The sequence below is a fragment of the Schistocerca gregaria genome, chromosome 6 (genome assembly GCF_023897955.1).
Source record: "Schistocerca gregaria isolate iqSchGreg1 chromosome 6, iqSchGreg1.2, whole genome shotgun sequence".
Taxonomy (NCBI): Eukaryota; Metazoa; Arthropoda; class Insecta; order Orthoptera; family Acrididae; genus Schistocerca; species Schistocerca gregaria.
Genome location: NC_064925.1, coordinates 336,130,275 through 336,147,170, shown reverse-complemented (window position 1 = coordinate 336,147,170; position 16,896 = coordinate 336,130,275). Strand labels below are relative to the sequence as shown.

Genomic DNA, 16,896 nt, shown 5'->3' with positions numbered 1-16,896 from the left:
AGACTGTGGTCCAACGCCCAATGTGTGCTATCATATTCCAGGAATGAAAAACCCAGGAACTGAAGATCATCCATCACCTCTTATATTTTGAAGCTCAGAAATTAATATGATCATACTACTGTGGCAGGTCATGTAAACCTCTGGTAGTCACACAAATAAACCTGACACCTCTGAAGGTTCCTGTGGCATCATTTTTGGGAGTACACCCAGCTGAAGCATCCCCCTCCTCCTCCTCTTCCTCCTCAGGAATGCTGTCCCTGGACATCTATACATAGCTATCTAACACCAGCCACTGGCTCAAGGAGCCATGGGTCGTAGGTTCTAGAGCTGCCCGGCCTTTGCCATTCCTAAACCCACAGTGGATAAGCTCTGACTAGACTGTTGACTGCCAAAAGCTGTTAAAGAGAAAAAGAAGAAATACCAGGAAAAGGTTCTACCCCCACCAGTGACAGTGGTCCTGGGGTGCGATCTACAAGCTCCTTCATGCCTAAGCAGGACACCCACCATGGGATAATTCAATGGAACTGCAATGACTCTGTCACCTGCCAGAATTACAACTACTTCCTGCTTGTCCAGCAGTCTGTGTTGCTCTCCAAGGAACATGCTTCACTGATGATCATTCTCTAACTCTTTGCTATCACAACAGTGCTGGGTCCAAGCCAGCATCTGGAGGAGTCTGTAACACTAGTTTGCACAGCTGTCGTCGATGAGTGCATTTCTCTCCGTACCGTGTTGAAAGTTCAGCAGTGCCACTGCAGTTCACCCCAGCAGTCACCATTTGTAATGCTTGTTTACACCCAAGCAGTTTATTTACTCGGCTTGATGTGGTCATCCTAATCCAACAACTCTCTTCCCATTTTCTCCTACTTGGGGAATTCTCTCTATACCAACCCTTGTGAGGAAGTACCATTTCACCTGATAGGGGCCTTCTGATTGACTAGAGTCTTCTGATCTTGATTTGTCTCATCAATGATGGCACTCTTATCCACATTAGTGCAGCCTGTGCACCATTCCAGCTATCGACCTTATGCTCTCTTCCCTCAATTTTGTGGCTTCGCTAATTGGGAACTGCACAACAATCTTTATGACAATGTCCACTTTCCAGTGATCCTGTCACTCCTTGTCACTGCCTGGTAGACCACTTGTCACGATGGACTTTCAAAGAGCTAACTAATAGTTATATTCCTCTATCATAACTTTTGTCCTCTCTCTGTCAGGTGCATCAACGAGGATGTGGGAGATATCTTTGATGCAATCACCAGCATCGCTGGAACTGCTACCCTCCTTTCTACGGGCCCACTCCACAGTCAGCTGGTGCCATGGCTGACCAAAGATATTCAACACTTTTTACCAGCTACATGCTAAGGTTCACTATCTAATTAAACACAGTAAGAAAAGAATCCTAGGAGCTCTAGTCTCCTCCTTGGGAATGCATGCCTCTTTATTTCAGGTGTGGGTCAAGTTTCACTGCCTCCTGGGCTTTTGAAGATTACCAGCAGTCCCAGGTCTCTTCCATCAAGGTGGCATAACTACTGATATGTCAATTCTTATTGAACACCTTCGACTCACTTTGTAACAGAACTGGCTTCCTCTATTTGTCAGTTTTTTATCCCACTGGTTGTGTTGTGTTAGAGTTGGTACATCTCTCAATTCAGCACAGGTCCAAGAGAATGGCATCCCACAGGGCTCTCTGCTGAGGATTACACTCTTGCATGCCATCATCAGTGGGGTAGTGAACTCTATCCAAACAGTGGTCACATCCATGCTGTATGTTGATGACTTTTGTATTTGGTGTACCTCCCAATCTGTATCCTCGGCTGAATTCCAACTCCAATGAGCCATCAGAAGGCCCTCCACTTGAGCCTTTCTCATGACCTTTCCCATGGCTTCCAGTTCTCTCCTTTGGTCATACTACATTCCATCCTGACCTAGAACTGTACTAGAGTACCCATTGCTTGGACATTGTTGCAGTCCTGACTTTTTGGAATCCTCTTTGATAACATGCCTGCCTAATATTTGTCAACTAGTAGCTTGATGCGAAAGCTTAAGACACTGCTTCCTTGCCCACACTTCTTGGTTGCAGATTACACTACTCTAGTCTATATTTACTGATCTCTGGTCTTGGTGCAAATGGACTATGGTTGGCAGGTTTATGGCTGAACGGCATCTTCAGCTTTGAAATCATTGGGCCCAGTCAATCATTATAGACTAAGACTGGTCACTGACACCTCTCAGGCTAGTCCTGGAGACAGTCTCCTTGCCAAAGCAGGGATCTTAACTCTTCATTTCTGGTAGTACCAACTCTTGCAATCTCAGTCCAAGTATTTCCTGACCATCCATACCAAATTCTTTTTGCATACATGGGGCACAGTACCTCTCACACCTGCCACCTGTCCTCAGGTGGAACTATCGGCTGGAGGAACACCTCTCGGCTGGGATTATTGGAATGCATCTGAAAGCCCTCTGCCCGACCCCTTTGACTACGTTACCCATGTTTCCCTGGTCCCCCTGCCGGTTAGTACACAGGCCATGAGGTAGGATTGATCTATGTTTATATGTCTATATATTGTTTTTACTGTGGAGCTAACAGTCATCACAAGAGCCCTACATTTTGTGCAACAAACCTTCCTCGACAACGTTTTAATTTGTAGTGTTTCAGCGAGGAGCCTCTAGGCTATTGATTGATGTTACTCTGATCATCCTATGATATCTGCTACTCATGACTTTACCTCTGACCTTTGTCATTTAAGTATTGTGAGGAATGAACTGACAGACCATTTGGTTAGAGAAGCGATTACTACTCAACATTCACTGTGATGATCCCGTGTGCAGATCTAAGGGTACAAGTAAGACCTCTCTTCACTCAGAGATGGAAATACATCAGGTGGGCTACTGCCTCTCTAATAAACCTTGCACTATCAATGAGACTGCTGCTACACAGTGGTCCTCCTGCGATTCATCCCAGAAGGAATCCATCATCCTATATTGCCTCCACACTGGTCATATCAGACTAAATCCTAGATTTATGTTATGTAATGAGTCATGCTCTGCAGATGACGAAGAAATTGAAGAAATGTATGATGAGATAAAAGAAATTATTCAGGTAGTGAAGGGAGACAAAAATTTAATAGTCATGGGTGACCGGAATTCAACAGTAGGAAAAGGGAGGGAAGGAAACATAGTAGGTGAATATGGATTGGGGCTAAGAAATGAAAGAGGAAGCCATCTGGTAGAATTTTGCACAGAGCATAACTTAATCATTGCTAACACTTGGTTCAACAATCATAAAAGAAAGTTGTATACATGGAAGAACCCTGAAGATACTAAATGGTATCAGATAGATTATATAATGGTAAGACAGAGATTTAGGAACAAGGTTTTAAATTGTAAGACATTTCCAGGGGCAGATGTGGACTCTGACCACAATCTATTAGTTATGAACTGTAGATTAAAACTGAAGAAATTGCAAAAAGGTGGGAATTTAAGGAGATGGGACATGGATAAACTGACTAAACCAGAGGTTGTACAGAGTTTCAGGGAGAGCATAAGGGAACAATTGACAGGAATGGGGGAAAGAAATACAGAAGAAGAATGGGTAGCTTTGAGGGATGAAGTAGTGAAGGCAGCAGAGGATCAAGTAGGTAAAAAGACGAGGGCTAGTAGAAATCCTTGGGTAACAGAAGAAATATTGAATTTAATTGATGAAAGGAGACAATACAAAAATGCAGTAAATGAAGCAGGCAAAAAGGAATACAAACGTCTAAAAAAAAAAAAAGGTCGACAGCAAGTGCAAAATGGCTAAGCAGGCATGGTTAGAGGACAAATGTAAGGATGTAGAGGCTTATCTCACTAGGGGTAAGATAGATACAACCTACAGGAAAATTAAAGAGACCTTTGGAGAAAAGAGAGCCACTTGTATGAATATCAAGAGCTCAGGTGGAAACCCATTTCTAAGGAAAGAAGGGAAAGCAGAAAGGTGGAAGGAGTATATAGAGGGTCTATACAAGGGTGACGTACAATATTATGGAAATGGAAGAGGATGTAGATGAAGATGAAATGGGAGATAAGATACTGCGTGAAGAGTTTGACAGAGGACTGAAAGATCTGAGTCGAAATGAGGCCCCGGGAGTAGACAACATTCCATTAGAACTACTGACGGCCTTGGGAGAGCCAGTCCTGACATAACTCTACCACCTGGTGAGCAAGATGTACGAGACAGGCGAAATACCTTCAGACTTCAAGAAGAATATAATAATTCCAATCCCAAAGAAAGCAGGTGTCGACAAATGTGAAAATTACTGAACTATCAGTTTAATAAGTCACAGCTGCAAAATACTCTGGTAGAAGCTGACCTCGGGGAAGATCAGTTTGGATTCCGTAGAAATGCTAGAACACGTGAGGCAATACTGACCTTACAACTTATCTTAGAAGGAAGGTTAAGGAAAGGCAAACATACATTTCTAGCATTTGTAGACTTAGAGAAAGCTTTTGAAAATACTCTCTTTCAAATTCTAAAGGTGGCAAAGGTAAAATACAGGGAGCAAAAAGCTATTTACAATTTGTACAGAAACCAGATGGCAGTTATAAGAGTCGAGGGGCATGAAAGGAAAGCAGCGGTTAGGAAGGGAGTGAGACAGAGTTGTAGCCTCTCCCCGAAGTTATTCAATCTGTATATTGAGCAAGCAGTAAAGGAAACAAAAGAAATGTTTGGAGTAGATATTAGAATCCAGGGAGAAGAAATAAAAACTATTGAGGTTCGCCGATGACATTGGAATTCTGTCAGAGACAGCAAAGGTCTTGAAAGAGCAGTTGAACAGAATGGACAGTGTCTTGAAAGGGGGATATAAGATGAACATCAACAAAAGCAAAACGAGGATAATGGAATGTAGTTGAATAAAATCAGGTGATGCTGAGGGAATTAGATTAGGAAATGAGACACTTAAAGTAGTAAAGGAGTTTTGCTATTTGGGCAGCAAAATAACTGATGATGGTCGAAGTAGAGAGGATATAAAATGTAGACTGGCAATGGCAAGGAAAGTGTTTCTGAAGAAGAGAAATTTGTTAACATCGAGTATAGCTTTAAGTGTCAGGAAGTCGTTTCTGAAAGTATTTGTATGGAGTGTAGCCATGTATGGAAGTGAAACATGGACAATAAATAGTTTAGACAAGAAGAGAATAGAAGCTTTTGAAATGTGGTGCTACAGAGGAATGCTGAAGATTAGATGGGTAGATCACATAACTAATGAGGAGGTATTGAATAGAATTGGGGAGAAGAGGAGTTTGTGGCACAACTTGACTAGAAGAAGGGATCGGTTGGTAGGACATGTCCTGAGGCATCAAGGGCTCACAAATTTAGCATTGGGGGGCAGTGTGGAGGGTAAAAATTGTAGAGGGAGACCAAGAGATGAATACAGTAAGCAGATTCAGAAGGATGTAGGCACAGGATAGATTAGCATGGAGAACTACATCAAACCAGTCTCAGGACTGAAGACCACAACAACAAGAACAACAACAACAACAACAAAAATGAGTCGTCCACATATTGGGATTGTGGAGCCTTACATAAAGCACACATACATTATATAATTGTAAAGATGAAAAATTTGCTCACCAAGTGGTGGCAGAACACACACATAAAAGACGGTTATAACTGGCAAGCTTCTGGACCCAGTGGCTCCTTCTTCAGGCAGAAAGGTTGAAGAGAGGTGAAGAAAAAGGACTGGAGGGGTCTAGGAAAAGGGTTAGATTTCGTTAAAGTCACCCAGAACTGCAGGTCATGGGAGACTTACCATATGGGACAAAAAGGAGTAGATTTTTTATCCATATAATTAAATAAGTTTGTCAATAATTGATTGTTTTGATTGTTATATAACATACATACATTCACACCAGCAAGCACATCTCATGCACACATGACCACTACCACCAGCAGTTTCGACCAGAGTGCGAAAGTCACGTGGATAACAATCTGGAGTGGGTCGGGGAAGGGGCTGGCAGGATACAGGAGAGGGGAGGAGGGGAGGGGGGGGGGGGGAGAAGAGCACTGTCTGGTGAAGCATGCAGGGACTTGAGACCGCCAGGCACAGTGTTTTGAGGTGGGGCATGGAGGGGGAATGGGGAGTGGGAGAGGAGAGGCTCAGGAATGGGTAAAGGACAGGCGGGTGCACTGGCAGAGGGTGGCACTCAGTGAGGGTGAGGGTGTAGGAACAGTAGGTTACCATATGATGAGGCACGGATAATTTCAGAAGCACAGTATATGTTGTAAGGATGACTCCCATCTGTGCAGTTCCGAAAAGATGGTGGTGGACAAGAGAATCCAGATGGCACACATTGTGAATCAGCCAATAAAGTCAAGCGTGCTGTGTTCAGCTGCTTGTTGTGCCCCAGGGCGGTCTACTTTGCTCTTGGCCACAGTTTGGCGGTGGCCATTTATCTTGGTGGACAGCTGGCTGGTAGTCATACCAATATAAAAAGCTGTGCAATGGTTGCAGCAGCAGTATACAACATGGCTGCTTTCACCGATGGCCCAGTCTTTGATGGGCCAATATAAGCCTGCGACAGACCTGGAACAGGAAGTGCTGTATGAGTGGATTGTGCAGGTCTTGTACCTGGTCTTCCACAGGGATATGATCCCTGTTGCAAGGGGTTGGGAGTGGGAGGGGTATATGGATGGACTAGGATGTTGTGCAGGATGGGTGGGTGACAGAGCACTGCCCTAGGAGGGGTGGGAAAGATCTTGAGTAGGCTGTCTTGAGTAGGCTGTCACTCATCTCAGGGTACGATGATAGATAATCAAAGCCCTGATTAAGGATGTGGTTCAGGTGTCCCAGTCCAGGGTGGCACTGGATGAAGAAGGGCGCACGCTTTCATAGCTGGCTCTTCGAGGTGGTAGGAGGATTGAAGGTGTATGGGGAAATGGCACAGGAAATCTGTTTGCAAACTAGGTTTAGTGGACAGTGCCTGTCTGTGAAAGCCCTGTGAGAACTTCAGTATACCAGGAAAGGGAGTCCTTGACACTGCAGGTATAATGTATGGAATGGAGTTATATTGGTATGACTACCAACCATCCACCACGACAAACAGACACTGCCAAACTGTAGCCAAAGGCAAAGTAAACCATTCTGTGGCACAACATGCAGTTGAAAACAACATGCTTGACCTCAATAGCTGCTTCACAACCTGGGCCATTTGGATCCTTCTCTCCACCACCAGCTTCTCTGAACTGTGCAGATGGGAGTTGTTCTTACAATACTTTCTCCGCTCCTGAAATTATTCCGGCCTCAACCTAAGGTAACGTACTGTTCCCACAACCTCCATTCAACAGTTTCTACCCCCCCCCCCCCCCCAATCCTATCAGATCCTTACCTTTCACATTCCCTGACACTCTTTATGTGCCTTCCTCTGCCAATGTACTCCCCTGTCCTCTCCCCTTCCCCACCCCTCCCCTTTTCTGCTCCCCTAGTCCAGCTCCCCCCCCCCTCCCCCAATCCCACTTCCCATCCACCAATGCTGTGCCTTGCAGTCTGTGGTCTCTGCACACCCTGCCAGACAGCACTCTTCTCACTTTCTCCCACCACCCGTACTTTGCTATTCATCCCCCTTCTACACCCCATTCCAGATTGCTAATCACGTGACAGTCACATTCCACTCAGAGCTGCTCATGGCAACAGTCATGTGTGTGTGAGGCGTGCTTACTTGTGTGAATGTGCATGTTTTCTTTGTTGAAGAAGGCTATGGCCAACCGTTACAATGTAACAGTCTTTTTGTTGTACCTGTCTCCAACTCAATGGGTCATCTTTATGGTGAGTAGCAGTCGATTCTTTTCCTAATATTGCTGATATTCCAATGTGGAGTTTCTATTATTTAAAACAATAGTGACTGGTAGGAGAAAATATGAACAAATAACAACTTACTTTTATTCAGGTGTCAAAATGACAATTTTTGGCATTTTATAGCTCCTACCCCCCCCCCCCCCTCCTCCCAATAAATTTCTGTGGATGCCTATGGTGATACGGTAGTGTTAAGACATCAAGGAATAATTTCCATGATACTTTAGGGAGCTTAGAGGGTAAACTGTTGGGAAAGAAAGAGAATGGAAAGCATCTAATAAGTAACTGATGATTTTGGCTGCAAATGCTACTCTGAGATGAAGAGGTTGGCACAGGAATAGAATTTGTTGTGGAACACATCATTCCAGACAGAAAATTCAATCACAAAAAAATTAACTTGGAACTCTCCATACACATTCAGATGGTTCCTGCCAGTCACCTGACTTCACTAACTGGCTCATTTCTACCCCAATTCACTTTCATTGCATATAAAATAATACTAGTTGTTTCAAAGCCCCACTGAGCATAAAATTAAAGGGTATAGCCATCCTAACAACAAAATATATAACTTAGCATCAATTGATTTTAAAAAAAGAGGGGGATTTGTTCTTACAGCCAATGTGACTGGCAACATACTTGCTCCTTTCAGAAACAAATTTTCCAGTGCATTTACTTATAAGACCCATCTTTTGCTGCTAGTATATAAAATTTTACTGCAGAATGAATGTTAATTGCTTATCATGAATGGGATGTGGGCACACTTGTTTCTGTGGCTACATCATTTGCAGTCCCAATACAGCATGCAAAGACAATGTTAACAAATTACTGATTTGGCTCAATGTCCAATATTTCAGAACAAATATATTTACAAAATTAAAAGAAAGTACTTACAATTGCTATATGTGCAATATTATACCATATATCAGCAATTACTTCATCTGTTGCTAAATTTAAAGCTCGCTCAAAGCATGTCAGTGTCATGTCATATTGCTGAGCATAAAAACAACAGAGTCCAAGATTATTGAAAAGCTCTGCATTGTATACTCCCATTTGCAGCAGACGTCTGAAAAGGAAATGTTATTCTTAATATTTTGCTTATTGTCCTAAAGGTAGGAGATACTAACATACATAAAAGTAATTGTAGTACACCCCAAAGTCACAATGATGAAAGGTTAGGACAATAGGTGCCTGTAAGAGGGGTGGAGTGGGGGAGGAAGAAGAGGGGGCATATGTAAAATGTGTGTGGGACAAAGCAATATATTTCTCATCCAATCTTGGAACACAGAAACACTAAACCTTGTCATGATGCAAAACACATTTATTGCAATGTTGCTCGTTGGAGCCTGTTGACATAATTTTGATGATAAGCCATCTATAAACACTAGACATGAACCACAAGGCTCTCCTCTAAATCTTCTATGGGTGTCTTCCTTCACATAAAAATTTTATAACGAGTTTCAACAGTCTTACTTTCCAGCAGTTGCTTGCAAACTGGTAAGTGAGATGATATATCGGTGAGGCATCTCTTAAGCTTTTTTTTTTTCTGTAGTGTCTCTGTCCATTATGAGAACCAGGCACAAGGTACTATTTACATGAGTAGACATAGAATGAAGATAGTTATAACAAATTTTTAGTCTAGTGTGTTTGGTATTAACTCATTAACTTTTACAGCTTGCAAGTTTCAATAGAGATAATAGTACTCTTTTACTGTGATGTAGAATATTTCTGTTACTCTACAAATGTAATCATTTTCTCAGTGAGAAATGCGACAACATAGTTGTTTTTTTATAATAGTCCTAAATTGCCTTTATTTTTTCCATATGGTTGTTATACTTCTCTCTCTCTCTCTCTCTCTCTCTCTCTCTCTCTCTCTCTCTCTCTCTGTGTCACATCAGGGCTGAGTAATGCGTTGTGTCATTTCTCCTCCTACTGTTCTTTTAACGAATGTTACTGTTATTTTGAACTGTGACTGATGGTGGGCAACAAACTTATTGTGGAGTAAATTCACAGACAACTGCCAGTATGCATGACTGTTTATAGAACTGTCTACAAGAGTTTCTAAAGCAGACACTACACATCATCTTTATTAGATAATTTTGTGCAACAAACTTTCTTCCTCAGTGAAGGGTTGTTCACAGAATATGATGCTATGAAACATTAGTCCCCCCATGAGCCAAAAACTTCATGATATAGATAGTTATAAAATAGATGCAATCACAACAGAGGGGTCCCTGCGGAGCAGTCAAATTAACCAGTGGTGTCTGAAGAGGGCAGCTGCCTTTTCTGTAAGTGCAGGGGCAACAGTCGATAAGATCAACTGATCCGGCCTTGTAATATTAGCAAATATGGCCTTCCTGTGCTGGTACCATGAATGACTGAAAGCAAAGAGAAATTACAGCCATAATTTTTTCTGTAAGGGAGTGCAGATGTAGCAGTTGGCTTCTTAGGTGAATTAGTCTGGAGGTAAAATAAGCCCTTTCGGATCTCTGGGCAAGGACTGCTCAGGAGGATTTCACCATCAGGATAAAACAACCTGGTGTTCTACAGGTCAGCATATGGAATGTTAGATCCCTTAATCACATAGGTATGTCAGACAATTTAAAAAAGGAAATAGATAGGTTGAAGTTAGTGAAGTGCAGCGGCAGGAAGAACAGGACCTCTGTTCACATAAGTACAAGATTATTCAAACAAAGTCAAATACAGGTAATGCAAGAGAATGCCTAATAATGAATAAGTTTGTAGAAATGTGGGTAAACTACTATAAACAGTATAGTGAACGCATTATCGTAGTCAACACAGAGACAAAGCCAACACCTGCAACAGTAGCACAAGCTTATAGATCAACTAACTCCACAGATGATGAAGAGATTCAAAAAAATGTATGATGAAATAAAGGAAATTATTCAAATGTGTGATACAAAAATTTGACTATGATAGGGGACTGGAATTTGGGAATAAGGAAATGAAAAGAAGGGAAAATAGTAAGAGAATATGGGCTGGTGGAAAAGAATGAAAGATATAATCACCTCATAGAATCCACAGAGCATAACTTAGTCATTGCTAACTCTCAGTTTAAAAGTCATGTAAGAACACTGTATATGTTGATGAGATCTGAAGAAACATGCATGTTTCAGATTAATTGTATAATGCTGAGACAGACATTTTGAAACCAGATTTTAAACCTGGAGACATTTCCAGGGATAGATACTGACTCCGACCATAATTTACTGGTTATTACCTGCACATTAAAATTGGAGAAATTGAAAAACAGTAGGAAATTAAGGTAATGGGACCTGGGTGAATTAAAAGAACCAGACTTTGTTTTGAGTTTCAAGGGATCGTGAGGCAATATTGGTCTGAAACGGGGGAAATGAATATACCAGAATATGAATGAGTAGCTTTGACACATGAAACAGAGAAGACAGCAGAGTGTGCTAGCACTGTTTATCTTTCAGCTTTTCTGCTAACACCGAAAGTACTCAACTTAGTGGTTCTGCAGAAACATGGCCTGCCTTCCAGTGACATTTAATGTTCCTCAGGTAAGAAAAGTTGTATAAACTTTATCTGCACTACAACTCACCAAAAAGGTGCACAAATGTATTTAACAGAAAAGAGTTAATTTTACCAGGTCTGGTTTTAACTACTAAATGAAGAAAAGAATCTGAAGATACAGTTTCAGAAATGAAAGAACTCCTTGGCTGGCATGTGGCGAAGGAGTTTGACATTAAACATCCCTATGTCATGGCAGGTGTTATGTAATAAAAGTGCATCATTATTCAAAAATGATGGAAGTTATTTGAAGAAAATAATTCTGGACAGTAATTAATTCACTAAAATTAAAGAAGAGTTCTTTAACTGCTAAAAATACTGAAAAGTGAAGCAGCAGTAATTGGAGCAACTAGTTAATGGATTAATGGATGAAGTCTGGATCTGATAAATATTACATGGTTATTGGTGTTCAAAAATTCAGGAAGGAGAAGCGAGATATTTTAAAAGCAGGTATTCATCACTTTCATTTCGACCCCCACCCTGACAGACTTTTACCTTTAAACAGCATGCCACATAGAACTTTCAACCTCCAGAAGAAAGTTTCAGTTCCCACTAAAAAATCCAAAATTTCCATAAATGTCCTATACAGGGTTCATCATATACTTTTACCATTACATCATATCTTCAAAAATTCACTCTTACTCAATCTTAACGAAAATGTATACAGCTCCAGGTTACATGACCACAGACTCTTCTTCAATCATGTACAAACTTCCTCTCCTAGTCCTAACAATACTGTGAAAAGGATAGTTACTACTCACAACATAGTGAAGATGCCGAGTCGCAGATACGCACAACAAAAAGACTGTTCGAAAATGAGCTTTCGGCCAACAAGGCCTTCATCGGAGACCACACACACACACACACACACACACACACACACACACACACACACACACGACTGCAGTCTCTGGCTGCTGAGGCCACACTCCATCCTGGATTTTCCATTGTTGAATTCTCCCAGTCCTAAATTGGTTGAAAGACCTCTTCCCTAATACACCAAATACCACTGAAGCCAATCTGCTTCTTACCTCGATGACAAAAATTATTTTGGCTGGTGTACAAGATATATGAGACAGACGGAATACCCTCAGACTTAAGAAGTCTGAATCATTTCATTTCCAAAGAAGACATGTGCTGAGAGGTGCCAGTGTCACAAACTATCTGTTTAATAAGACATGGCTGCAAAATATGTCCCTCATTATTAACAGTTGAATGGAAAAACCGGTTTATGTTGAACTCAGGTATGATCAGTTTGGGTTCCGGAGATATCTAAGGAACATGCGAGGCAGTACAGAGCCTACAACTTATCTCAAAGTTAGCCTAATGAAGGGCAAACCTACATTTATAGTATTTGTGGATTTAGAGAAAGCTTTTGAAAGTGCTGATGCACTACTTTTGGAAAATTTGGAGGTATCGGATAAAATACACTGAGCGAAAAGTTACCTTCGATTTCCATTGAAACTAGACTGCAATTATAAGAGTCGGAGGACATGAAAGTAAAGCAGTATCATAGAAGGGGTGGGACAGGGTTGTAGTCTACCCAGTGACATTCAATCTGTATATTGAGCAAACTATGAAGGAAACAAAGGAGAAATTTGGAAAGATAATTAAAGAGCAGAGAGACGAAATAAAAAATTTAATCTTTGCCGATGACATTGTTATTCTATCAGAGACTGCAAAAGACTTGGAAGAGTGGTTCAATGGAATGGTTATTGTCTTGAAAAGAGATTACAAGATGAACATCAACAAAAGTAACATAAGGGTAACGGAATGTAGCTGAATTAAATCAGGCAATGCTCATGGAATTAAATTTGGGAATGAGCCACTAAAAGTAGTAGATTAGTTTTGTTGTTTGGGTAACAAAATAAATGATGACGGCTGAAGCAGAGAGGATACAAATTGCAGACTGACAATAGCAATAGAAGAATTTTTCAAAAAGAGGAATTTGTTAGCATCTTACGTCAATTTAATTAAGTGCTAGTGTATCTTTTCTAGCGAATCTTTTCTGAAAGTATTTGTCAGTAGTGTTGCCTTATACTGAAATGAAATGTGGACAATAATCAGTTCAGAGTAAATGTGAACAGAAACTTTTGAAAAGAATTCTGGAGATCAAATGGATAGATCAAGCAGCACATGAGGAGGTACTGAACAGAGCTGGGGAAAAAAGAAATTTGTGGCATAACTTGGCTAAAAGAAGTGACTAGTTGACAGGGCACATTCTGAGGTATTAAGGAATTTTCAATTTGGTAACAGAAGAGAGTGTGGTGGGTGAAAATTGTACAAGAAGTCCACAGCTTGATTACTGTTATGTAGGTTAAGTGGGGGTGGAGGGTGTAGGTTGCAGTACTTATGCAGAGAGAAAGAGGGCTGCACAGGATGGACTAGGATGGTCGTAAACTGGAACTAAAGCTAATATCTATACAGGCTATGCGTGCCTGGCTAAGGTTCATAACAGAGTTTTACATTCTGATGCAAAGGTATGTAACAGTCTGCCGATAGATCAGTCAGACATCTTCACATACTCAAAACTAAAGTAAAATCATATTAAAGTAATTTAAAAGTCAGTCCCATTATTATTAGTATGATTATATTAGCAAAAACATCAGTTTGTAGTCAGTATACTTTACAGACGTTGCCTGCCATGGTTGCCCTGCCTACTAGTACTGAAGTGTTTCTCAGTCCTGTCATAGAACTAAGCCAGAATGGGTGCACACTATGGACAGTTGGAGGGAGCTGTCATTTCTGGTCTTTGTGAAGTTATTGGATCCTGTGCAAGTATAAGTATGGCATAAATATATAAGAATACCAGTTATGGCTATTCTATGTGTGTGCAGGGTGGAAATGTATGTTAACATTTACAATGAAGGTTATGGTTTGAGCATGGACAATGTAGTCCAAAACTAGTCACCAAAAATAAAATTTAGTAATCCAAGTTGATGGTCCTCATTCCCCTATTACACTGAACTTCATGAAGATGAAGTGTTCCATTTAAGACACGACACGACCAGCTTCTGTGGCTACAATTCAGCTACTTGACTTCTTGCTGAGCAAGTAAGCTTTTAGAATGAGATTTTCATTTTGCGGAGTGTGCGGTCTGGCACACAGTTTTAATCTGCCAGGAGGTTTCAAGTAAGCTCTTGGCCTTCTGAATTAAACTAACACACACACACACACACACACACACACAATCAATCATTAACTCTCGCTGCTAAGGCCAAACTGTGAGCTACAGTGCGTGATGGGAAAAGCAGCCTGGGTGGTGTGGATAAGGTGCAGCCTGGGGTGTGGGAGATAACAGGGTAGGGGTGGAGGAAGGGAAAGTGCAGCTTGTGGGAGCATGTACAGAGATGAGGTGGGGAAGGGCAGCTAGGTGCAGTCAGGAGGTTAGACAGAGGACAGTGGAGGGGGGCAGGTGGGGGGGGGGGGGGAGAAGAAAGACTGTGGGTGTGTTTGTGGAAACAGGGAAAGCAATAAGCAGGTGGAGGGCATTGAGTAACGAAGGCTGAGGCCAGGAGGATTACAAGAACATAGCATATATTGCAGGGAGGGTTCCCACCTGTGCAATTCAGAAAAGCTGGTGTTGGTGGGGAGGATCAAGATGGCACATCTGTGAAGCAGTCATTGAAATGAAGAATGCTGTGTTGGTCAGCACGCTCAGCAACTGTTTCTTAGCCACATTTTGTGGGTGGCCATTCATGAGTACAGATAGCTTGTTGGTTGTACAGCCCATGTAGAACACAGCACAGTGGTTGCAGCTTAGCTTGCCCTTTTAACAATACAAGTGTATGTCACACAGTGAAGGAATTATTCCATTTCATTTTGTAGAAGTTATTTCGTAACTTAAAAAATATGATCAGTAGCAGGGCAGTTGAAAAAATGTGTATAAAGCAAGGAGTGAGATGACACAGCACTGAGAGCGCATGTGCCATCTAATGGCAGCAGGGTAAAGTAAGGCAGCTTGCTGCTGTAAGGTGCTGCCACCAGCCTGTGAAGTATGCAACCAAAACTCTGTAACTGTGTTTTAAATGTATAGCTGTAAATAATAGATCTTAGTTTTAAAAGTATTATCAACCATTGTAATTAAAGCTGTAATGAGTTATGGCTTTAGGCTTAAGTTGAAATCTAAAGAAACTTCTCCATGGAAGGGTAAGGCAGGAGAAATGTTGCAGCAAGAAGTTCCAGAGTGTTCTCTTTGTGAGGCAGAAGGGTTGTGAAGTAGCATGTGGTGCAATTTCCATATACTGTATTGCGTGGTGATTAAAAGGAGCATAATCATTGTTAAATGGGCTCAGATGCACAGGAAATTATTGCTACACATAATTCTACAGTATTAAGCAGCTATTTGTCAACCAAGCAGAAGTGGCTATGTTATTATGATGGCCAGTGGGAAGTTGTCGTTCGCTGTGAAGGAGACAGACACTATGTTGCAGCATTACCCACTGTACTGACCAAATATTACAATGGGAATAACAACTTGGAAGCCACTGTGTAAAAGCTACTAAACCATTCATCAGTAGCAAAATCTCACCAGAGGTTGCAATATGTTGCTCAACTCCACAAAAAGACTGCAGTATTTATTTATATGGCGAAGTTCAGTATATTCTATTTTTCATACTGATGGACATATTGTAAAAGTCATGATTTTTGTCCTCTTGTACAAGTTAAGTAATACAAGTTCAGTGTTTAAAAGCAACAAGCTTCATCACAGTGTTATTATTTCAGTAGATGTTTAGTACGTCCTTTTCACATACTGTGATTTTTAATCAGCACCACTCTCAGATCATAAGCTGGTTATACGCAGGTCTATATAAAGAGCTTAAAATTATCACTGCCACAGTAATCAAAGCATCAGGTTGTGTACAAAGTACCAGTATTTTATTATATTGACAAGCATAATAAAAGCAGTTACAGAAGAAGACAACAAAAGATATTGTGCATATTTTCATTACTACAAAAAAGATCATTAGTGTGGTGTTCAGAACACACAATTTTACTGATTCAGGGCGTGTGACAAACTAAATTTATGTTTCAACAAAAGTGCAGTAAAGTGTTTTTGTTATGTTGCACTTCAAAAATTCTTCACGTTGAAAATTATCAGGAAATGCCAGTGTAAAAACTTATTTTCAATCAGTGGTCAATTCTTTGTAAAGATAATGTTAAAGAAAGATGTTTATTAGTTACAAAAATTACAAATAACACCACCACAGTAGCAATACATCTTTAATGCTTAGCAGGATCTTTTCACTAAACATTTCAGTGTTGTTATTCATAAAAGTATCTCAAGTTTGAAACAGATTTATTCTGTACTCATGGAGCTGTCTTTTGCTGCGGTAACAAAAGCAATACACCTGTATGATCCATATTGCCCATATGCAGAGTATGTCACTATTTCAAAGTGGTTATGACTTATATTGTGTGCTCTCCTCACCCTTGTTTGCTTGTCAAGTTACTAATTTGTTTCCAATTATTCAAAATTAAAGATTGTGTGATAAGAGCTTAGCTCTGCAGCACTTAA

The 16,896-nt window shown here is 40.9% G+C and overlaps 1 protein-coding gene across 4 annotated transcripts in view; it reads right to left on the bottom strand.

Annotated features, from left to right (window-relative positions):
* Positions 1 to 16,896, bottom strand: part of LOC126278299 (tetratricopeptide repeat protein 8) — a 60,322-nt gene that overhangs the window by 14,615 nt on the left and 28,811 nt on the right. For 3 of the 4 annotated variants that reach the window (XM_049978311.1, XM_049978310.1, XM_049978313.1), the window contains exon 6: positions 8,721 to 8,892. In XM_049978311.1, coding sequence (XP_049834268.1) covers positions 8,721 to 8,892 — 172 coding nt within the window. Of the gene's footprint in view, positions 1 to 5,987; positions 6,564 to 8,720; positions 8,893 to 16,896 lie in introns of those variants that run through there. The other variant, XM_049978312.1, reaches the window with a different exon arrangement.